At 46.5% G+C, this 25,476-nt stretch overlaps 1 protein-coding gene across 2 annotated transcripts in view; it reads left to right on the forward strand.

Moving 5' to 3' along the window:
- Nucleotides 1-25,476, forward strand: part of OPHN1 (oligophrenin 1) — a 449,584-nt gene that overhangs the window by 145,578 nt on the left and 278,530 nt on the right. For both annotated transcript variants that reach the window (XR_011199075.1, XM_069210164.1), the window contains exon 2: nt 18,963-19,058. Coding sequence is in view for 1 of the 2 variants with exons in the window: in XM_069210164.1 (XP_069066265.1) it covers nt 18,963-19,058 (96 nt within the window). In the remaining variant the exon portion in view is untranslated. The remainder of the gene's footprint in view (nt 1-18,962; nt 19,059-25,476) is intronic.

Raw genomic sequence — 25,476 nt, forward strand, 5'->3', positions numbered from 1 at the left:
GTCGCACCCCTTCCACTCCGCCGGCCTCATTCGTAGCCGGCATCCTCATGGAAGGGTGTTTCCCGCTGGGCTGGCGGGCGGCCTTCTGGCGGTCGCCCGTCAGCCCAGCGGGAAACCCAGAATACCCGCGGCGGTCTTTTGACCGCGCAGCGGTATTCTGGCGGTTCCAGCCAGGCCGGCGGCTTCCGCCGCCGGCCGGTGTCAGAATGACCCCCAATGTATTCAGTGTGTGGATGTTCGCAGGGAGTGTGTCGGTAGAGAAATGGTCTTGTGTCCAGTGGTCGAAGTGGGCGGGATCGCAAGGGCACGACGTTCCCATACTTCTCAATTTATGGAAAACCATTTCCCTTCTTTTTGTGAAAAGACAACCATCCTGGGAGGTTACTTTCGATAGTTTAAATGCTTCTGCTAAAGTGTCATTCATTGAGCCTCCTGTGCTGTGAAACAGATGGTGCCTGCTTACCTGAAAGGAATCCAGATGTGTGCAGAAGGTTAATCTGCAGATGTAAAGGGTGCTTGAGAGCCATAAGGGCTTTAACTGATGGAATCACTTGAAGCTTTATGATGATAAAGATGTACTCTTTTTGGGGGGGGCAAGTGAGTTACCAGGTGAGCTGTGAAGTGCTTTCTTTTAAGGGACAGATATACAAACAAAAATGCATACAGTCTGGGTGTCACTAAAATCTATATTGTTGAAGCACCGTTTTATCTTAAATATATTTGTGCATTTTACAGCAGTCCATCTTACATTGTGATTAATGCAAAATTAAAACAATGACACATATTCACATTGCTTTTTGTCAAAGGCTTGGGATCTCGTAGTACTAAAAATACACAAGCCACTATTCTCCACTGCACTAACCAAGGTTTAATTCTGTGGCTCTCATGTTACACACAGACCTCTGCAGTGCATTAACTAATAGAGGGTTCATAATGTACTATAGTGCATTTTGTAATTTCTCATTTAAGCTCTGCACCCTGAGGGTGAAAGACCAAAAAAGCTTACAGAATATTTTGTTTTTTAGCCCCCCCAACCCCCATTGCGTGCAGGACCACAGCTCCCGTACTGTTTTGAATGCACTTCTCACTGCTTGAGTCCGGCATTGCAGTGGAACACGCCTGGGGCTTTAGGTGGGATTTTGCTACCTCAGCGTCTGGGGTGCGCGGGGAGAGGAATGCGGGGTCTCCCAGGACTCTTCAAAGGCAGCGAGGGCTAAACATGCCAGTGCCCCTGCACTGAAATAGGGAGGAATGTCATTGAGGGAGCAGCTGATGTGGGGAGACGGGCCTCACCCCGACCCAGCCCCACGAAGGTGATGGGACAAGAGGGGTGGGCGAGGAATGTGAGGGCTCGCGGCACGGGCCGAGGCGTGGCTCCAGGGCGCGGGCCGGCTTCGCGTGCGCTAGGTTTGTGTGTACACGTGCATTGGGCAGTTGGCGCTATAAGGGTAAGCTGGGTGTGGATGTGAGTATGTTTCTCATGGTGGGGGTGGTGGGACGGAGGGGGGGCATTTGCGGTTGTGCGACCTTAGTTAGGCCTGAATAGAAAGTGTGCCTTGTGAGCGCCTTCTCGGAGCTAGACGTGGGCGTGTGCGCCTTAATGTGTTCGCCAAGACACTGGAGTGAGCTAGCAGAGGGCAGGAAAATGACACAGTGGATTCACGCTGGCTGCTGACATCTGCTGTGAACCGCCAGTCTCGAGTTTGAAGCCTGGCAGGGCCAAGTCAGCCTTACATCTTTCTGAACGTGCAGAGGTGCACTATGAACTGATGTACAAAAGACAAACGGCATTATTTTTAAACAGATATAGTGAGAGACGAGCGGCAAGGAGATCAAACACAACCTATCGTCTGCTCTCGGTAGTAAGTGCCCACCCATCACTGACACTGAACAACGCAGGGCTGTATTTGTGTTTAGAAAGCCCTGTTGGCGGAAGAAGGCGGTGGGCCGAGGTGGTCTGTGGCTCTGAGGATCTGATGAGGATGCAGCCAGTGACCTGCGGTCAGCAGACATGATGCAGTCTCGGGGGAATCGCCCTGTTTTTGCTGGAGAAGCAGTCTGGGCCTTGCCCAAGGTACACTCTCGGGTTGGCGGTAAAGGCTGAAAGGGAGACATTCAGGCGGTGATTCTAACCGCGGCGGGCGGCGGTCGCCGCCCGCCATGCGGTTACCGCCAAATGACCGCACCGCGGTCACAAGACTGCGGCGGCCATTCTGGCTTTCCCGCTGTGCTGGCGGGCGACTGCCAAAAGGCCACCCGCCAGCACAGCGGGAAAGACCCAGCAACGATGAAGCCGGCTCCGAATGGAGCCGGTGGAGTTGCTGGAGTGCGACGGGTGCAGTAGCACCCGTCGCGAATTTCAGTGTCTGCTAGGCAGACACTGAAATTCTTTTTGGGGCCCTCTTACGGGGGCCCCGCGGCACCCCCTACCGCCATCCTGTTCCTGGCGGGAGACCCGCCAGGAACAGGATGGCGGTAGGGGGTGTCAGAATCCGCCGCCATGGAGGATTCTCACGGGCAGCGGAAAGTCGGCGGTACACCGCCGACTTTCCGTTTCTGGCCGCGGCTGAACCGCCGCAGTCAGAATGCCCAGCGGTGCACCGCCAGCCTGTTGGCGGTGCTACCGCGGTCATTCGCCCAGGCGGTTTTTACCGCCAGGGTTAGAATGACCCCCTCAGTGTCTGTGCTGAGACCACTGGCTGAGGCCCTCGTGGTGGCAAAGAGCTACAGCACCGACGGTCACCCTTCAAACCCAAGACTGGGGTACAGATAGCAACTTTTCATCAAAGTCTCCAGGCTCTGAGGTGCCTACCTGGGTGGATGACCTGGCCGCGGGTGGGCAGATGTGATTGACACCTCACTGATCCCTCCCTGGCTGTGATGAGGAAATTACAGCTCTTAAACCCTTCCTGAGAGGTTGAGGCTCAAGATTCAGGGCAGCACAGGCGGGTAGGCTCCGCCACCAGCACTGACGATTACAAACATTTTGCAGAGAAATGTTGTGTTTATGTTTCATGCAACATCCCTACAAAAAGTTCCTTTTAGATCAAAACAGGAGCTCACATATGAGAAATGTGAGGGTGTCACAGAGATTATTTACCATAATATTAGTGAACTGATGTGTTACAATATTCCAAACACCCGTCACTGTCCCTGAATATTAGACATTCGGAATTTGGACAAGTGTGCCTGTGCACTGTCAGTGACCTGGCCAAAGAGGGCATGAAAGAGCTGAAATAGGTTCATAAATTTAAAACGGTTCCGATCAGGGGCCCCCAAGATATGTTTCCCAATGACCCCCAAAATCTCTAAGATGTCCCTGGCCTCCAGACCTAAGGGACGAGGTGCCATGCAGCCCCTTACAGGCCGGCAGGACCCTGTTGTTCCAGGCAATCTTCAGCAGTCGAACAGCAGAGAGAGGGTAGTCCTCCGACCTTCACAAGTAGAAAGTGGCAGCTAAGCTTCCCCGCCAGATCCCCCAGATAAGAAAGAGCCCAAGGAGATCTCTTGATCCTCTTCAGACCCCAGGAGGACCCTCTGGTGGAGTGTCTCTGGGTTGTCAAGTGGACCCCCAAACTCCTGATTAATCGTGGTCCATCCGAGTACACAACTACTTAACCCCCTCGACCTTGCATGGCCCTCCCTAGACTCTAGGGGCCAGATGTAGCAAAGGTTTTTCCCCATTCTGTGTCTATGGGAAAAAGTGTTTGTACATATGGCCCTAGGTGCTCAAACGAGGTGGCATCGAGCATGCCAGGAGAAGGAGACACCAGGTGCCGAAGCCTCAATGTCTCCACCGCAGCCTTACACCAGAATAGGGGTGCTTGGGCAATGGCCCTCAGACATGCCCAAAATTGGCTCTGTCCTCCCTGCAGGGTGGGAGCAGACTCTGGCAAGGACCCCCTGGCTTAGGTTAGGAGCCTGGTGGGAGAGACAAAGCTGGCCACTTCCGCTGCCCCTGAAACTACAAAGTTAATGAGGAAGGAGAGGCGCAGACACACAGACTTGTCTGCGCAGAAGGTAAGGCTCCTTGTCTGCGGGTCTACACAGCTGTTTCTTGAGGCACACCTGCACATTTTGTGCTGAAAAAAAACATCTGAGCAGATCATAACTAGGGAATATGGGTTTTTTTTGTTTTTTTGTTAACATTTCCATCTGTTTTTATCCACATTTATTTTCTGGCCAGTTTACTGGTATTTATCCATATTTATTTTGTGTTTTGAGACAAAACGGAGTTATAAAATTGTATATTTCCACATTTATTTAGCTAATAAACATGCACTCATCCTTTGATGCATGTTACCTTAGCAAATTAAGCAGACACGTATGACAAAATACTGCACCAACATGAACATATTAGCATCATATATATAGATATGTTAACATATGCCCGTCTTTGGGGCAATCTCATGCTGTTTTGATCTCCCCCTGGAGCTCAGCTGCTGGTTGGTCTGGAATTCATGAAGAACAGCTTGGAGAGTCGCTCACAAGAAGCACAATTTTCTGTATTTTCCGGCTTTTAAAAAATAAATAGCGTCACGAAACACATTGTTTTCAGCCTGCATTTATTTATCAGTAAAATCGGAAACCTGGCAGCCTTAGTCATAAAGTATACTTGCACTTTTTAGGTCGAGTGCCCAAGCGCTCTGGCCCGTTGTAATCTATTGGTTGTCTTTTAACCACGCCCACCGCACGCCCATCACTATCACTCGTTCATGGGCTTGTTAAGTTTGGTTTCTACTAGTGTTTTTGTTTTTTCCCCAAAGTTAATGGTGTATCCCCGAGGTCCTCTGTCCCAGGCCAGAATGTCCTGTGTTGGGCTCCCTGTGCTCAGCAGCACTGCTGAGTGTGAAGTTCAGTGATGCTCCTCTGTGACACACGCCTCACCCTGAGGCGACAGCCAGCCATCACCTGTACTTGAGCCAGCTCAGCTGAGGTCTGCTAACACCCTTCTCTGTTACCAGAAGCATCTTCATCGGGGATCAGGAGGCAGCGGAGACTAGAAGTGGAAGCAGTTTACACCGAGATCCAAGTAACAACGTGTAGGACCTTAAGCTTCTTAAACTGGGACTGGAGAGGCCTAAATCTAGTAATGGCAAGAGCTTTTAAGTGGTGTTTAAGTGATCACCGTCGCTGGAGCAGGGAGCGCGGTGAACTGAGGGCAGAGAAAGGCCAATGCACAACATGGAGTCAGCCTCACCTGAGAGTAGAAGTTAAAGCATCTCTGGGACGAGAAGCTTTTTATGGATCAGATTTGAAAGAAAATGCATCCTCTCGCTTATTATCTGAGGCTGGCGAGGAACAGGTCCCCATCCCACTTGTTATTGACTGGGAGCCCCTCCCCACCCCATTTCACCCCCTCTGAACCACAAGGTTGAACTTGTGCAAAATGCTCATAATGGGAATACTGCACCTCGCTCCTAGGTAGGCAGCTCTCCATCCTTCCTTTCCGTCCTCCTTCTCCTTTGTGCCTTTTTTCTGGTAGTTTTACCAGCAGGAGAATGAGCAGTACTCTGACATGACAGAACAGACAACTCCCCACACTCTAAGGGCAGATAACACAGAAATGTGTTTCCTCCCTCTTCAAGTGCCAAGAAATCTTCTTCAGCCCCAGAGTGTCCCACGACCTGTACATCCATTTTCTGTAGACCTGATGGTCACCTTTTGCCCCATAATTCCCCGATGACCTGCCCATGAGCCCACAGCCCCACCCCGAGCAGATTAGGCTTCCTGGTTCACAACCTCTGCCAACTTAGGTCCAATCTCTTCCCTGTGTGTAGCCAGAAGCATTTGTAAGCAAGATCAGAAAATGTATATCTCTATAGTCAGAAGCATAAAGTGAGATCAGAAAACACCCATCTCTTAATCAGACGCATAAGGTAAGATCAGAAATCAACCCTGTCTGTAACTAGATGCATAATATGAGCTCAGAAAACAACCATCACTAACTGGAAACATGCGACCAGAAAACAAACAGCTCTGTAGCCAGAATCATTATGAGATCAGAAAACACCCATCTATACAACCAGTAGCATAATGTGAGATCAGAATACAGCCATCTCTGTGGCCAGAGGCATCATGTGAGATCCGGAAAGAACCATCTCGAATCAGAAGTATAATATGAGATCAGAAAACAACAGTCGCTGTGACCAGACACACAATGTGAGATCAGAAAACAAGTCTCTGTAGCCAGAAACATTATAAGACAAAGGAAACAACAGTCTTTATAACCAGACACATAATGTGAGATCAGAAAACAGCCATCTCTGACCAGAAACATATGAGATCAGAAAACACCCCTTTCTGTACAACCAGAATTATTATATGAGATCAGAAACCAATCATCTCTATAACCAGAAACATTATATGGTATCAGCAAACAACCATTTTTGTAACCAGAATCATTATCTGAGATCAGAAAACAACCATCTTTAACCAGAAACATAATATGAGATCAGAAGACAACCATTTCTGTACAACCGGAATCATTACATGAGACCAGAAAACAATCTTCTCTTTAAGCAGATGATATATGCTTATATTGTGAGGTCAGAAAACCACCATCTCTATATAACCAGAACCAGAAGTATAATGTAAAATCAGAAAACATCCATGTCTATAACAGAATCCTTATGTAAGATCAGAAACCAACCATTTCTATAATCAGAAACATTATATGAGATCAGAAAACGACCTTCCCTAAAGCCAGATGCATGATGTGAGATCAGAAAACAACCTTCCCTACAGCCAGATGCATGATGTGAGATCAGAAAACAACCTTCCCTACAGCCAGATGCATGATGTGACATCAGAAAACAACCTTCCCTACAGCCAGATGCATGATGTGAGATCAGAAAACAACCTTCCCTACAGCCAGATGCATGATGTGAGATCAGAAAACAACCTTCCCTACAGCCAGATGCATGATGTGAGATCAGAAAACAACCTTCCCTACAGCCAGATGCATGATGTGAGATCAGAAAACAACCTTCCCTACAGCCAGATGCATGATGTGACATCAGAAAACAACCTTCCCTACAGCCAGAGGCATGATGTGAGATCAGAAAACGACCTTCCCTACAGCCAGATGCATTATGTGACATCAGAAAACAACCTTCCCTACAGCCAGAGGCATGATGTGAGATCAGAAAACGACCTTCCCTACAGCCAGATGCATTATGTGACATCAGAAAACAACCTTCCCTACAGCCAGAGGCATGATGTGAGATCAGAAAACGACCTTCCCTACAGCCAGATGCATGATGTGAGATCAGAAAACAACCTTCCCTACAGCCAGAGGCATGATGTGAGATCAGAAAACAACCTTCCCTACAGCCAGATGCATGATGTGAGATCAGAAAACAACCTTCCCTACAGCCAGATGCATGATGTGAGATCAGAAAATCGCCATGCCCATAACTGGCAGCATTACATGAAACCAGAGAATAACCAGCATGATAAGAGGCCAGGCAGTGGTTTGCATGGAACACATGTAAGGTGAAGCTCCTCGCCTCCAGTTTCAGCTGAGACCCTAAGAGCAGCGTCCAGACTATAACCAGCTCTTACTACAAGGAGAGCGAACCTGGGGCCGGAAGTGCCCGTGTCTGGAGCTGGCAGGAGCATCATTCGAGATGAGACCACAAGGATGAGAGGGATAAGAGGGAAGCGGTGCCAGCTGCTCTGGGTACCAGGGGTGGGCACCAGGGCTGGCACTCTCAGATTTCAGCGGCCGGCCTCGCATTATTGTCCGCAGGGGCGGACCCACATGTATTGGGAGATGCAGGTCGAATGCAGGCCCACGTGACCTTTGACCCGCGGCTGGTCTATTTCGATGGTGGCAGCTGCTCAGACTCAAGAGCTGACCACAGGGGCTCGGCCCTCGGTGTCTTGGATTCCGGAGATGCCAGAGTGCAGGTGTCACGTGTTTATAAGCGGATGGCGAGTCTCACGCCCTGGTGTTCGGGTCACACCTTCCTGACAAAGCAACTTAATGACCCTGAGGGCGGCTCCTGAGTGAATCCTACTGAGGTGGGCGCAGTTAAGAGATCTCGCACCAGGAACAGAGAGAGGTCCCGATTTCCTTTTTAGGTCGAGTGTGCAAGCGCTCTGGCCTGTTGTAATCTATCTGTGGGCTTGTAACCACGCCCTCCGCACGCCCATCACTATCACCCGTTCATGGGCTTGCCTTTCAAAAATCCTTTGTTGTCATTGGTAAATGCTTTATGTTTCTCCCTACTTGGCGCGGTTTTGTTACCGCCTTGGACACCGACCCTGTTACATGGATAATTGCACGTTTGCCAATAAGTTTGACTGCTAGCGAACTTATTTTCCTTTTGGGTCTCTTCTTCGCGCTCATGACGTCCATGGCGCTTTGAATCAGCACGCTTATGTCAACTATTTTACTTTTTTCATTTTGAATTTATGGGGCAAGAAAAGTCCAGTTAGGAATTTACAATGCTAATAGCTCGAGCAAACGCGAGATCGATTGCATTGCAAATGCTTGTTTTTTCAGTTATTATATAGTGCGAACCCACCCCCAAAGGCGCCAGAGCACTATACACAAGCACCAGTTACATTACAAAAAGATACATAGATTTTTTGGAGTGCACAGGGAGATTGTTATTTGCCCAGAATCGCAGGATGTTGAGCCGACGCTGAGACTCGAGCCCAGTTCCCCAGCTCCATAGTTGGCAGCTCTGGCCCTTACGCCACATTCTTCTCAAATCACAAAAGTCCCTGGTAGGTGAAACTCTGATCCTAGGGTTATTTCTGTCTTTGCAGAATATTACTCCTTGCTGCGACAAGATTAAATATATGTGCAGTTTTTTATGGTGGAAATTGGGAAAGTACCCAAATTGCTTATCTGTGCCCACAAACTTGGGAGTATGTGGGTGTTCCCCATAGGTTGATGCTGCCCCCTCCCAGGAACACCCACTATCTCTGGTTTAACTACGTTTCCTCACATGAAAATCCCCCAACAGTGACAGAATTTACATGTTTGCAAAACCCATTTTTTAATACTAAAATCACAACGTCCGTGTAGTGTGGGAAATGTGCTGGACACAGAAAGATGAGAATGTAGCCGTGCATCCAATTGAAGATACTTCTTTATTCTAAGATAAAGATCCACAACGGTAAGGAGAGCCCTGACGAGTCCAGAGCCAGTGTCCAACTGACCCTCGTTCTGGAACCTCGCCAGCACCCTGATGCAACGTGGAATAAAGAACATAGAATATAGAGCACAGTGGAACACAGAACATAGTATGTAGAACACACACCAAGAAGCATAGCATATTACAGTCCGTTACTGGGTGAATTAGGAATGGGATTTTGCCTTTGCAAAGGTACATATGTGCACACACAAGGTGAACGCAGGTGGAAGCATCTTTATAAATGAGAATCCAGGTGTGCACGTGGCAGTGGTGTGCATTGCAGGATATGCTGGCATGTGTTGGAGGCAGGGCTGCCGCTAGTACTATGTTGTGTTTGCTCATGTGGCACCAAAAAGTTCAAACCTTACGCAGCCAAGAGTGGCCCAACTGAGTGGCATTGCCTTTGAGCGGGCATGGGTAAGTGGCCTCGTCTCCCAGCTCTCCAAGAAGTTACTCCTGCCAGCTGCTGACCAGGTCTTTTTTCAACAGTCATGGTGGGACTCGCTGAGAAAAAGCCTTCAACCCAAGCAATTGCAGCAACCGCATGAGTAAATGCAAGGTGTCTGTATTAAAACATCTGCACACTCCCAAACTGAGTCTCACAAGAAGTTAATGCTTGTGAAGGGATGTCCAACCTCGCTCAGGAGGATAGGATCCAGGCCACATTTTCAGGATAACCACCAATTTATATTGCTTCCACTGTGAATAAATAATAATATGTGCATTTAAATGGATATTCTGAACATCTGCCTGGAAGCAGTTATAATCCGCCTTTCCCCGTAGTGTCATTTGTATGGCTCTTGTGAGGTGTGCTGGCGAGAGAAGGGGGTTTATACTGTAGATCAGTGGGTCTTCACCTGTGGTCCGGAGACCGACAGGGGTCCGCAAAGGCTACTTAGGGGGCTCGTGACTGCATAGAAAATGAAATCATATTGATAGGTAAAGTGTACATAAATGGAGAAACAAACATTCAATTGGAAATTTTAACATTCTGTAAATGAGAAGGAATCTAAAATTAGAAGCTAGAATTTCAAGTTACCATCATCAGATTAATTTGTAAGAGCAGTGCAAGTGCATCAAACGGACTATAGTGGGGGGCATTGGAATTATGCGACTGCGCGGCCGTGACGATTTTCGCATAGTTATAGATTTGCCACATAATCCATTGCCAGCCACATAAACTGCAGATTTTAACAAAAAAAAATGTTTTTACCTCAAACAGTTCAAAAGTTATGTAGCGACACATGTTGCTGCGCAGTGGGAGGCCCGCTAGCGAAACTAGACTGGTCCCCTTTCTGTTGCTTATTGCTATATTTAGGTGCTAAACAGGTACTAATGAGGCACAACCAAGATCCAGACAGTATTAGCAAGCTTAAAAAAGATGAAATAATGAAGTAAAACAATGCAAAATGCGCTGCATTATGCCACAAAATTTGCCTTTTCTTACTGCATAGTTTACTCAACCCTGCCACATAATTTGTCCCTCTCTTGCCACATAAGTCCAGTGGCCCTGTTTATAGCATGGAAGGTGAGTGGCCATACTCGAACTTAGAAAAACTCCATCCTTCCTAATAAAATTAAAATGTTTTTTTTTTTTTTTTCATTTGTGAATTAAAGAAAATATTTAATAATCTGTTTGGAGAATTATTATTTATGTTTATTTTATGCATTGTTTTCCGTTCAAATCACTAAAAATGCTTAGGTCAGGGTTCCTGGATTCCAGTCATGACTCAGTGGGGGTCCCAAGATTCCAATAATGATTTAGTGGGGGTCCCCGGATTCTAGTAGTGATTAAGTGGGGGTCCACAGAAGTCAGAAGGCTAAGAACTACTTCTTTAGACAGAAGGCTGTTCAGAACTTCTTATGTTGGAGGAAAGAGAGGGTTGGGTTCAGTCAGACACTCAGTCTTGCTGCTCTTTGTTATCCAAGCGAGTGTATAACTCACTTGCCAAGCTGCTCCGGAGTGTAAGGCCGAGTGTGAGACCATCCATGTGACTGTCGTCCAGGTGTGGTAAACATAGGCCTTTTCTCAGTTTACTGATCTGACCTACCTCAGAGGAGCTCTGGGCCTCCACAGTGATGGGGTTCCATGCACAGACTTGCCACATACCAGTGGATCGCCCGCAAACCGAGGCCACATCAGAACAAGATGATTAAATGGTCCTTTGCTGAATGACCTGCTGATGTCTTTCTGTATGAATGATGTGTTTCTTTTGCAAATTTATATCAATGGATCTCTTTTAACAAAATAAAAAAAATTATTCTGAAAAAAATCCTAAGTATGCTAATTAAGGAACTGACATAACTTTACATCTTTGTGATGATGCGTTGAGGGCATTTCATGTTTGGAGAATGATCGGCTACACTGTGTTTATGACATGTTTGTAGATCAAGCTTGAAGCATGGCCTTGTGAGGAGGAGGGACAAAGATGTTTTAAAGCATGGGAAAAGTGAGCTCTGGCCCAGGGCCCCAGAGTTTCAGGACCCCTGATAGAGCCAGATCTGTTCTGCAGAGTCTTGCCTTGATGATCTTTAATAATTATTAAATAGATTGTTTTAAATACCGTTTTCCTTTAATTTCTTTTTTATGTGGGAGATGTCTGTTACAGACTTTTTGCAGTGAAATGTGTTTTTATGTTTTATGTAACATCTCAAAAAGTTTCTTTTAGATCAAAACAGGAGCTAACATATGAAAAAGGGAAGGGTGTCATGGAGATTGTTTGCAGTGCTATTAATGAACTGCTGCTATATTACAATAGTGAAAAAACATCACTAGCCCTGAATATTAGAGTTAAACACCATTGGAATTTGGACAAGTGTGCCTGTGCTTTGTCAGTGACCCGGCTAAAGACGGCATTAAAGAGCTGAAATTGGATCACAAATTCAAAGTTGTTCCTAACAGGGCATCCCAAAATATGTTTGACCCAGAGCACCCAAAATCCTTAAGATGTCCCAGAGGAGGGATGCAAATTCAATTTATTAATGATTTATTTGAATTTGCGATGCATCCCTGCAGACGGGTATTATAAGCCAATTACAACGGCTTGTTTGGATTTGCTTTGTCCCTTCATCCAGAATTGCAAAACCAGCCATTGGGGTCACAGATCTCCAGCGAGAATTTTCAGATTTTTGGGCATAATGTTGGATACCACATCCAGTACATTTTGATAGCGATAACTTCTTGAACAACAAAACTCCTCTCTCTTAATGCAGACATCCTAGCCAAGCATGGTGCGAAAACATGTACACTTTCTGCTGAACCGAGGGTTTTCAGTTATTTTGAGAGGAAGTTGCTACTATTTTTCAGATTTTTTTCTGCAGTCTGTCACCAGTCGGCGTTACAGATCCTTGAGAAGGTGTAAATTATCTTCCTCACTGTCTGTAAAAATGTGTTTGTGAGCGCAATAAGGATTACAAAAACATTGCTGGTAACTCTCCTTGGTCTAGTGTTGATGGGGAAGCAGAGCCGGAGTCCAATAGAGCAGGATTTCAAAATGTCGGAGGGACCAAAATAAAGAGGGGTTGGCGGGGGCGGCGTGAGTACGCCACTGTCCTGCTGCACCACGCGTACTAAGAATGGGGGAATTGAAAATCCAAACCAATTGGAGATTCAGCATGCTGTCTTTCGCCCACTGGCCGAGCTCATCTTTAGTCTGAAAATTGCCTCAATTGCCATGTTTTTTATTTCCCTCAAATCTTCCTTGGTCTTCTGCTGTTTTCTTTAATTCATTTTACCCTTATTCATAACATTTAATCCATATTCTCCGTCTCCTTGCAGATGTTTTCCCATCTCTGAGAAGGTTTGTTCTGGCAGCAGTCTTAAACGCCTCTCTTTTCCTCATTTGAATGATAGCTTACGATTCGTCAACGATCATTGCTTTTTAGCTCTTGGCTACTGATGGGTTTTGCAGATTTTGGCAGCGGTATTGTTTCCAGTACATAATATGCAATTAGAGTGGGCTTTGGGTCAGCCAATTGCTTATGATTCGGTGTCTTGGTTTTCTGTCTCAGATGTATGGTCTTGATTTGATGGCTTTCCTCCCTATTCTTGTGTTTGTCCCTCCCAGGGGTATTTTGGTCTTCCCGTTGTTCGGCTGAATGAGTTGTATCCTTCCACTGCTCACGTCAGGGATCACTCTGCCCCCTTTGCACTGCTTGTATTGCAATGTTTGAGGAACTGTTTTACATCCGAGACGCACACTCGGCAATCAGACTTTGAATTATTTATTTCATCCATGCATTTGTATATAGAAGGCAATTCTTTGTTTTTGGTTTCATGCTCTTGCAGTTTTTTTTATGTTTTAATGAGTACTTGTCTGTGAGCCTGAATTTAAGATGGCTGCCCTCATTTGCAGTCGCAGATGAAAACGGTCTGATCCAGAAGGTGGCCAACCCAGAAGTCTCTCTATGATCCCTAGAGTCATCTGGGTGCAGCTATTTTGGTGCCAGGACATCCACTAACTGGTCTGTAGTGATTTCCGCATCACTGTGGGGCCCCTACCAGTCATTTATGGCTGTTCTATTAGGCCGAGCCTACCAGACAGAACAGCTGTTTGATTGTGAAAGACATATTGTGGGCTTACCAGAACAGAGGGGCTTGCCACAGGCCCATTGGTTATCATTGGCTGGCTTTGCTGTTGCTCTCCTTTGTTTGATTCTTATTTGATGGCTTGACTTGTCCATCTCGGGTCTGCCCCTCTTCCTTGGAGACGGCTGATTTACTTGTGTCCTTCCACTGCGTACATTTAGGGGACTACTTTTTTTCTTTTGTCTTAAGCACTCCTCTGGAGATCGGTAAATACAAAAATGAAGAAAAAAAACAGCGTGATTTGTAGACTTTTTCAAGATTATTTTTGGACGTGCTGCATGGTACAGCACCACTACAAAACACTGGCAGTCCAGTAGGTCCCAAAGACAAGGCTCATTGGTTTTTGCCAGTGCTAGTCTCCTGTGTAGATACAATGTTTTTACACCTTTGAAATATGGCCCCATGTATGTTCCCAAAGTGAAATGGACCCCTAATGAACGTGAGCAAATTGTTATGGTTATCCAAATACGTCTGAAGATGCACGAACCACTCTTGCAGGTGTTTGTTCTTTGCAAGGTGACACATAGGCACACAGTCGAATGGCTCAGTTGAGCAGTTGTGTTACAGATAATCGTAGCCATCAGTACCCTAGAAGAAACAAGCACTGGCAAACCAAATACATCAGACTTCAATATGCTGTTGCACAGGAACACCAATCGAGTATGACATTGTTTGTATGCACTGGCACATTAAAGCCGGACCTGTGACGTTTGCACATTGCATTGTGTTTGTTTTCTTTAGCGTTCAGCTCTCCATGTTAGTGTTTGCATTTCTTGCCCTCTGGTTTCTCCCATGTTAGTTCTTCGGTGCCCCTCCCCGCTGTCTGATGATTCTCCCTATCTGATACACGATGTTCCCTGTTCCTCTTCACCATTTCCAATTATGTTTTGTTTTACTTTTGTAAACAAGGGCCGGCATGAATGATGCATAAGGCTACTGGTTGTGTCCTGGCACCTGCCCAAGCTGCCTGCCCTAGCTAGGTTCTAGAGTGTGATCTGAGCAGAAACAGCTCCGGCAGTTCCAGGAAGGGTGGACACAGGGAGAACGTTTTAAGGGGTTTGCTGTTCTGGACATAATAGATGCATGTTAATATACATTTTGGATCCGGTGTCTTAAAATTACTAAACCAAGTGATTTATTTTTCCTTTTTTCTTTTAATTTACCACTGTAAAATGCCTGACCTCACTTTAGAATAATAAATTAAAGGTGCCAAAAAGGTTGCTTGTGCGTCACAATGTATGTGGATGCATGGTTCATGTCGCATGCACACACATGCATCATGACACATGCGTACGAATAGATAGCCTTGTCACAATGACTCCTAGTAAATAGAAAAATGATAGCAAAATAGCCAACCATGCGTCCGCATGCATCATGGTGCAAGCGTTTCCATTTGTTGTGACGTACTGGTGTTTTTTTGGCATGTTACTGCCAATGCTTGTTTTGTTTTCTCTTTGGTAGTGTTTTCTGCTCTTCTTGAGCTCTGGTGAGGTGTTAATCAATCACTAGAGCGCTTCTTGTCACCCGTGAGGGTATCCAGGCGCTGGGTTTGCTCTCACCATTGATTTTCATTGATTCTCCTTGTACAGGGGATCTATTCTTTGTGAATGTTCGCGTCCTAACATTCTTAGCGCCTGCTGGATTTTTGTAGAGCTTTGAACACTTTCTTACTAAACTAGCCTCCTGATGTTTTTTCTGTTTATTCATTGATTCCGTTTTGTATTTTTGAGACTATAGGTTGGCTTCTTTTTTTCTTGCTTGTTTAAGATTATAGACTTACTCAAGTTTGCTAAATTGTTGGTGCTGTGTTGCCCTTAAGCCCTGGTCGCTTAATAAGTGTCTAAACAAACATTGACACTGCACCCCGCTGCACACATTTGTTTCTCCCAACACCTTTCACCGCAAAGCAGTGTAGTTTACTTAAAATAGTTTAATTTGACTTTGTATATATGTGTGTGTATCTATATATAGATAGAAAGCTATAGGTATATATTAATCAGTCAGTTTTTGTAGAGTGCAACTACTCACCAGTGAGGGTCTCAAGACGCTGGGGGTCAGGGGGACGGACAGAGCCTCTTCCGAAGAGCCACGACTGAGGCTTATTCCTGAAGATGGTGAGCGATGGGCTATGTCTGAGGTGCATGGGTAGGTGGTTCCAGCTCTTGCATATACATATACTAACTCAGATTTAAACATTTAAACAAACTCCCCCACATATACGTAGGTGGCCCTAGCACTTTTATCTGTGAGACAATGTGTGCCCCACCTTAAGATTCACTTCTCAAGACTCATTTGTAAATAAACAATTGTGAATCCAGTGGTCGTGGTAGGTCCACTCACTTTGGACAGCATCAAGAGAGAGGCGTATACATTTTTGGGGTGCACCTGCCTGCCACGAGTATCTGCGACAGTGGCTGGAGAAGGTGACTGTTGAGAAAGTTTCCGGGTGTCTGCACTGGAGCCCAGAGCTCTGTGCCATCTCCCTGCTCCCCCCATGACCCTCCCCAGGTGTGAGCCCCAGTGTCTGTGGCGCTCCATCTTCAGCTCTGGGAGGAGGTGTGGGGCGGCCATTCTTGGTCTGTATGGCTTTGGTTGGGCTGCTTCTTTGGGGTACAGAGGTTTCTCTTCTTCTCAGTTTGAAGCCTCATGCCATGTGTTTCCCAAGTGGATTGTGAGAATCACACCATACAATATTGTTTAAGGTGGATTCATGCCAGCGCCAGAAGGGAAGACAGCTTTCTTGGCGCCTGCTTACAAGTTCTCCCCGCCCACCATGCAACAGCTTTTCAAGCATGCCTTTTATTATCATTTGAGGCTGATGCAGAAATGAAGCCCATTTTCTCTAAAAGGGTTTATGTGGTTTGGATAAGACATGTCGAGCAGACTACTACGTTTATGACAAAAGTACACTATATAATTCTTGGCAATCACCCTAGTTGTTTATTATTATAGGACGAATTCAAAATGGTTTACAAGTGCAGAAAATAAAATAACCATTTGTAGGTATTGTATCATTTCTCAGCCCCCTGAGGAGACTTATGGTCTTAGCCGCAGAGGAAGTGACCTCATCTTCAGGACGGCAGAGGAAGTGACCTCATCCTCGGGACCACCTGAAGGCAGAGGCAGACATGAAGGCAGATTACCTGAAGATAGCAACACAACCCACCTCTCCTGAGTTCCCCTTCGCTCCTTTGGTGCCAAACCTGCTTACATCTAGGCTTTGACGATTATCACTAATAATTTGCATAGATTTACATGTTTGTGTTAATTCACAAAGCCCTACAGGAGCAGGCAGTGAAACGTACAATGAGCGTCTTGTATTGATATTTAAATGTATTGATATTTAAATGCACATATGGTTTCCTCTGCGCATGCTCCACTGAATTTTCCACATAATTCTTTTCCGCATTACTTGTAGCAAAAAGGGAGAGCCTGTCTTATCCCTTCTGACCCTCTAAAGGCTGATGTGGGAACAATATGGAAACATGTATCATTACCCTGGAATGTACGACTTTGTACAGGTTCTACAACCTTTTCAATGTCACTTTCCGTGAAACTAGCCTTTCCCTAGTGTCAGAATGACTAAAGCTGACCATCCACGATGCTACCAGATAATCCCTTTTAGGAGTTTGATCTGCAGGCAGAAGTGTCACGATCAGGGTCTTTCCAGGTTTTTTGTGCACGTCAGTTCTTCTTAAGGTGTGCAAAAACATTTCAGGATTTGGGTTCCCAGTCCCAATGACCCCATCGATACCAGTTTTAGTTATGTTTTGTGTATTTGTAAAGCACACTATCACCTGTAAGGGTATCCTGCCGCCAAGCAGTTGTCTGTGCCTAGCCCAGCCTATTGTAGGTTGGTTAATTGAAAAGCCAGGTCATCAGCTTCTTGTGCAATTCATCAAGAGACAAAGAGGCTCTGATGTGGAGTGGGAAGACGTTCCACACTTTTGGAGCGATGTAAGGGAACTCCCGTGCTCCTGATCTGTTTCTTTGTATGCGTGGGGTGTGTGCGAGTAGGTGACCTGCGGAGATGTCTAGGCGATTGGTTAAAGGAGATGTGACTGCTCAAGTAAGTGAGGCCTAATTGCGTAGTGCCATGAATGTGTGTGTTAGGAGTTTAAAATGAGCATGTTTGTGTATCAGTAGCCAATATAGCTCCCTAAGGTGTGGTGTGATGCGAGTTCTGTGTGGGAGGGTAAGGATGAGTCTGACTGCCGAGTTCCGGACAGTCTGTAGTCTTCTAGTGAGTTGCTTGGTGATCCTGGTGTAGAGGGTGTTCTCGTAGCCCAATTTGATAGTGATTAGGGCGAGAGTGATGTTTTTTTCTAGTGTTGTTGGGGAGCCATTTAAAGATATTCCTCAGCATCTTCCAGGTGTGGATGCAGGATGCAGAGACGGCACTGACTTGTGCACTCACGTGCAGTTTGCTATTGAATATTCCAAGGTTCCTTGCACAGGTGCTCGGTGTGGGTACGAGGTCGACCAGCCACCAGTTGGAGTCCCATGGTGAGGTGTTCTAGTTGAAGATCACTACTTCTGTTTTGTTGGTGTTGAGCTTGAGACAGTTGGTTTTCTTCCGGTTAGCGACTTCGCTCATACAGGTGGTGCACTTGTTTCGTGCATTGGGGGTCTTGACCGAGAGGGCAGTATCATCTCCTCTCCTCCACGCTGTGATACTCACGTCTGTTGAGGATGGCAAGGCATTCTCGTACCTGGACTGAAATGACACTGCATGGGTTCATCTAAGCATGGCTAGTCTGAGTGACAGCTTTTGTTTCCAGGACCTTGCCACATTATATTGAATCGGGATAGACACTGTGCTATACAGGAAGTGACGTCTTTATGTTAATACTTTAGCAAGGAGACTGTGTTTTTGAACATTCTGGCTTTCTACTGTTGTTTCACATTGTGCCTACTAATAAACAATAGAGCACTAATGTGTTGAACACGTGTTGATTAAAACCAGAATGTTACTGCCCTTGTCTTCTGCATTGGAATATGTTGAAGTGTACAGAATGCTCAAAAAGGTAATCAATGAGGGAATACCCGCATATATGTATTTGTTGTTTTGATAATGCTAAGTGTTAATTGAGACCTGTTAGACTGAGTTCTTTTTTACGTTTGATGTCAGTGTAATGTCCTATTGTTAGTCTATGATTCTACTGCTTGGCTTCTGGTTTTGACTTTGTCATGACGCTAACTCCTGCCTATTTTCCTTCCAGGTTACTCTAATGCGGTGCAGAAGTTCTCGCAAACCCTGCAGAGCTTCCAGTTTGACTTCATTGGAGACACCCTCACCGATGACGAGCTCAACATCGGTAAGTTCTTCTTGGGGGGCAGGATGGGTTTCAGTTTGTGGTCAGTTACATATGAATGTGCAGAATATTTGTGGTTACCAATTGTAGGTGGAATTCTGAACATCTCAGCCCACCATTACTCTAAGCTTGGGATGAGTTCCGTTGAAAAGGCAAGTCCACCACCAAGTGGCCGCCAGCAACTGAGCTCCATACGGACGTTGTTGTACATCGCAGTGGCTACTGCCATGCTTGTGCAGTTCAACCATCCATTGAAAAGCATGACCTCTGCCCAGGAGTCTTTTTGACTTCATACGCGTCACCAAACTTTGCAGAGCGTGTATGGGCAACTGCACATTTTTTTTATAATGGGGCACATTGCCATAGTGTGCCTACACAGTACATGTATATACCTGCATACATCATTCAATATATACCTTAAGCGAAAAAGGGCCCCATGTTTTTTCCCATTTTGTGGCTCTGCCTGATATACCAGCTTTACCGTTGTTATTTCTCTGCGCATTTCCAAAGCTATTTAAAAATCACTTGTTGGTAGCCAGTTGAGGTATATCATCTCCGGCTGGATGTAGTCGCTGTGTTCGGAACCAGGGATCATCCAGGCAGCCTGATTCCAAGCCTTGTCCTACGCACAGGTGCATCGCTTGATAGACCCAAGCAAGGCCAGTTGAAAGAAATTGCTGAAATGTTTGTGAAGAGCAACACTTACGCCTGAGGCTTCATGGCAGTGAACCTGGACTGTCCAGTCAAAGGGACCCTACAGAACAACTGGGACTTTATTGTCCTCTGAAAGGAATGATAGCATTTCATTTGCGGCAGATGAAGAGATAAGAGGATTCTAGCTGGAAGGAGCCACAACAGAAAAAGATTGTGATCCCTGTCGAGATTTTCCTAAATGTGAAACTGTCAAAAGGAAGCTGATCCCTGACCTTAGGGGCTGACTGTCAGAGAATCTGAGAAGACATTCTTGTGGGACCTTGGGTCCAGTTCCAGGGAAGGCTTTATATGCCATGGACAAGTCCTTCAATTGGATCCGGCGAGTGACTGACAACCAATGAAGACTGCAGTACCCTGTAGGACCCTGTTGAATTTTGTGAAGATACAAATCAGCGCCACCATCATTTTGTGAACTCGACGTAGCCTATTGAGCGCAGAAGCTGGTAGGCTCAAATAGCAGATGATACATAGTTAAATCAAGAGAAGGCAGAAACATTCACCCCGGGGGCTCTGAGCTGGATTCGAATGAAGTGGAAGGATTTTTATTAAGATTCTCATTTGGTAATAACATGAAAAAATTGAGAACTTATCCTCCTAAACCCCTAGCTTCTAACTTTGTCTGCTGCCAGTTCCAGGAGGCTGTGATGAATCAATGCTGAGGGCACTGGACTGTGCCCCTGGGCATCGAAATCCACATGGTTGCCAGGCTAGTATGGTGCCATGGCGTAGTACAGTATAATCCTTATGGCAGCTATTGCCTCCAGTAAGCTGCACTACGGCACTTGAGATGGGACCCTGCAAGGAAAGACAGGTCTTGTACAAAGTCAATGATCTGGCAATCCTTAGGTTGTGACATAGTGCAATATATACAAAAGCATTTTCCCATAGACACATAATGGGTAAAACCATTTGATACATCTGGCCCATAGTCCTTTAACTTGCTTATTTGTGTGCAGAGTGATCTAGAGTCTTCGGTTTAGCTGATTTAGGTGCTGGGCCAGCCAAGAGTAGACATGCCAGTTGAGTGTCATTGAAAGTTTCCCCAGAATAACATTGGCTGACATTTATCCATGGAGGCCCAGCCAACTTGTAGATATCTATGGCCAAGGGGCAGCATGCCTGAGGTGCAGAAATGGGACAGTGGTCTCGACAGATTGGACCACAAGAGGTTCAAACTTAACTCAGGACTTAATGCACATGCGTAGGGGAGCCCCCGCTTTTCAGATTAACTTGTTTTTTTATCACCCATTATTGTCTTTTATCTGAGGTAGGCAGGTCATAAGATAAAAGCCGAAGCAAATAAATATTGACGGAAATAAGATACATAGCAAAGCTGTGGGGTGGGGTCAAAGGGTTGCCAAAGGGGAACATAAGGAACAAGAAATGATGGCAATGACAAAAATATGTAAGAGGCTGATGGAGGGATAGAACATGAACGAGAAAAAGAAATGAGACTGCAAAGAAGGAAGCATGGTTAGAAAGAAAGGAAGCAGAGCTGAAAGAAGACACAAACGAAGAAAGGAGGGAGGGCGAGGTGGGAAGGAGGGAAGAGAAGAAGAAAGGGAGAAAATAGGGTGAAGGAAGATAGAAAGAAGAGTGGCGGGAAGGAAAGGAAGTGGCAACAAACAAAGAAACTAAAGAAGGAAAGGCATAGGGGAGGGAGGGAAGGTGATAAGTAAAGAATAAAAGAATGAAGAAGGAAAGAGGGAGAGAAGCAAAGGAAATGAAATAAAGATGGGCAAAAAGGTAACAAGAAGGCGAGATGGAATGAAAGAATAATGGACAGAAGGAAAGCAAGATGGAAAGAGGGACTTAAAAGAGTGAAAAGAAGGAAAGAGACAATGCTATAAAGAGAGCGGAAAGAAGGAAAGAGACAATGCTATAAAGAGAGCGGAAAGAAGGAAAGAGACAATGCTATAAAGAGAGTGGAAAGAAGGAAAGAGACAATACTATAAAGAGCGGAAAGAAGGAAAGAGACAATGCTATAAAGAGAGCGGAAAGAAGAAAAGAGACAATGCTATAAAGAGAGTGGAAAGAAGGAAAGAGACAATACTATAAAGAGCGGAAAGAAGGAAAGAGACAATGCTATAAAGAGAGCGGAAAGAAGGAAAGAGACAATACTATAAAGAGAGCGGAAAGAAGGAAAGAGACAATACTATAAAGAATGAAAGAGACAATACTGTAAAAAGAGCAGAAAGAAGGAAAGAGACAATACTATAAAGCAGAGAAGAAAGAACGATGTAAAGAGGGAAAGAAAGGTAAACATGTAGAACGAACGAGTAAGAGCCAGAGAGGAACAGAGAAGGAAAGTATTAATGAAGAATGAAAGGAACGAAAGACAATAGAACAGAGGATAATTGTAAAATGGCGGGAAGAAAGAAGGAAAGCGCTAAACATGCAGCTCTTTGGCCACATTGTGTTGTAAAAGCATCATTTTTATCATTTTTCCGTATTTTCAGCCCCGGAGACGGCGGAACAGTTCTCAAAGGCCTAGGGTGGTAGCTGGTCTCTCACCTTGCTCGCATGTTTACTGTGATGTGGCTCAAAGTGGGGACACTTTCTTGTTCTGTCTAGACCCTGCTTCACGCAGTAAACGAGTGTTACATAAGGGCCTAGCCAGTGGTGAGCTGAAAAGCAGCCAGTGAGCCCTGGAGCCAGAAGGCCAGCTCCAAACCTGGCGAAAAGGAGCTATGATGGGTGCACAGCGGCTGGGCCGAGCAAGATGCCTCGTGCTGGTGAGGTCCAACAGCTCAATCACTGCATGCATGGAGAGAGGAGATGCCTCGTGCAGGTGAGGTCTCAATCACTGCATGCATGGAGAGAGGAGATGCCACATGCAGGTTAGATCTAACAGCTCAATCACTGCATGCATGGAGAGGCGAGATGCCACATGCTGGGGAGGTCTAACAGCTCAATCACTGCTTGCATGGAGAGAGGAGATGCCTCATGCAGGTGAGGTCTCAATCACTGCTTGCATGGAGAGAGGAGATGCCTCGTGCAGGTGAGGTCTCAATCACTCCATGCATGGAGAGGCGAGATGCCACATGCTGGGGAGGTCTAACAGCTCAATCACTGCATTCATGGAGAGAGGAGATGCCTCGTGCAGGTGAGGTCTCAATCACTCCATGCATGGAGAGGCGAGATGCCACATGCTGAGGAGGTCTAACAGCTGAATCACTCCATGCATGGAGAGGCGAGATGCCACGTGCAGGTGAGGTCTAAAAGCTCAATCACTGCATGCATGGAGAGAGGAGATGCCTCATGCAGCTGAGATCTAACAGCTCAATCACTTCATTCATGGAGAGAGGAGATGCCTCGTGCAGGTGAGGTCTCAATCACTCCATGCATGGAGAGGCGAGATGCCACATGCTGGGGAGATCTAACAGCTCAATCACTGCATGCATGGAGAGGCGAGATGCCACATGCTGGGGAGGTCTAACAGCTGAATCACTGCATCATGGCGAAAGGAGATGCCACATGCTGGTGAGGTCTAACAGCTCAATCACTGCATCATGGCGAAAGGAGATGCCACATGCTGGTGAGGTCTAACAGCTCAATCACTACATGCATGGAGAGAGGAGATGCCACATGCTGGTGAGGTCTAACAGCTCAATCACTGCCTGCATGGAGAGAGGAGATGCCACATGAAGGTGAGGTCTAACAGCTCGACCACTGCATGCATGGAGAGAGGAGATGCCTCATGAAGGTGAGGTCTAACAGCTCGACCACTGCATGCATGGAGAGAGGAGATGCCACATGCTGGTGAGGTCTAACAGCTCAATCACTACATGCATGGAGAGAGGAGATGCCACATGAAGGTGAGGTCTAACAGCTCAATCACTGCATGCATGGAAAGAGGAGATGCCACATGCAGGTGAGATCTAACAGCTCAATCACTGCATGCATGGAGAAGCGAGATGCCACATGCAGGTGAGGTCTAACAGCTCAATCACTGCATCATGGTGAAAGGAGATGCCACATGCTGGTGAGGTCTAACAGCTGAGTCACTACATGCATGGAGAGAGGAGATGCCTCATGCTGGTGAGGTCTAACAGCTCAATCACTGCATGCATGGAGAGGCGAGATGCCACATGCAGGTGAGGTCTAACAGCTCAACCACTGCATGCATGGAGAGAGGAGATGCCACATGCTGGTGAAGTCTAACAGCTCAATCACTGCATGCATGGAGAGGCGAGATGCCACATGCTGGGGAGGTCTAACAGCTCAATCACTGCATGCATGGAGAGAGGAGATGCCACATGCTGGTGAGGTCTAACAGCTCAATCACTCCATGCGTGGAGAGGCAAGATGCCACATGCAGTTGAGGTCTAACAGCTAAATCACTCCATGCATGGAGAGGCGAGATGCCACATGCAAGTGAGGTCTAACAGCTCAATCACTCCATGCATGGAGAGGCGAGATGCCACCTGCAGGTGAGGTCTAACAGCTCAATCACTCCATGCATGGAGAGGCGAGATGCCACCTGCAGGTGAGGTCTAACAGCTAAATCACTGCATGCTTGGAGAGGCAAGATGCCACATGAAGGTGAGGTCTGACAGCTCAGTCACTGCCTGCATGGAGAGACGAGATGCCACATGCAGGTGAGATCTAACAGCTCAATCACTGCATGCATTGAGAGAGGAGATGCCTCGTTCTGGTGAGGTCTAACATCTCAATCACTGCATCATGGCGAGAGAAGATGTCACATGCTGGTGAGGTCTAACAGCTCAATCACTGCATGCATGGAGAGAGGAGATGCCACATGAAGGTGGGGTCTAACAGCTCAATCACTGCATCATGGCGAAAGGAGATGCCACATGCTGGTGAGGTCTAACAGCTCAATCACTACATGCATGGAGAGAGGAGATGCCACATGAAGGTGAGGTCTAACAGCTCAATCACTGCATGCATGGAAAGAGGAGATGCCATGCAGGTGAGATCTAACAGCTCAATCACTGCATGCATGGAGAAGCGAGATGCCACATGCAGGTGAGGTCTAACAGCTCAATCACTGCATCATGGTGAAAGGAGATGCCACATGCTGGTGAGGTCTAACAGCTGAATCACTGCATGCATGGAGAGAGGAGATGCCTCTTGCTGGTGAGGTCTAACAGCTCAATCACTGCATGCATGGAGGGGCGAGATGCCACATGCAGGTGAGGTCTAACAGCTCAATCACTGCATGCATGGAGAGAGGAGATGCCACATGCAGGTGAGGTCTAACAGCTCAATCACTGCATGCATGGAAAGAGGAGATGCCTCATGCTGGGAAGCTCTAACAGCTCAATCACTGCATGCATGGAGAGGCGAGATGCCCCATGCAGGTGAGGTCTAACAGCTCAATCACTCCATGCATGGAGAGGCGAGATGCCACAATCAGTTGAGGTCTAACAGCTAAATCACTCCATGCATGGAAAGGCGAGATGCCACATGCAAGTGAGGTCTAACAGCTCAATCACTCCATGCATGGAGAGGCGAGATGCCACATGCAGGTGAGGTCTAACAGCTCAATCACTCCATGCATGGAGAGGTGAGATGCCACATGCAGGCGAGGTCTAAAAGTTCAATCACTGCATGCTTGGAGAGGCAAGATGCCACATGAAGGTGAGGTCTGACAGCTCAGTCACTGCCTGCATGGAGAGGCAAGATGCCACATGCAGGTGAGGTCTTACAGCTCAATCACTGTTTGCATGGAGAGAGGCGAGAT

Source organism: Pleurodeles waltl, chromosome 2_1, assembly GCF_031143425.1.
Source record: "Pleurodeles waltl isolate 20211129_DDA chromosome 2_1, aPleWal1.hap1.20221129, whole genome shotgun sequence".
Classification (NCBI taxonomy): Eukaryota; Metazoa; Chordata; class Amphibia; order Caudata; family Salamandridae; genus Pleurodeles; species Pleurodeles waltl.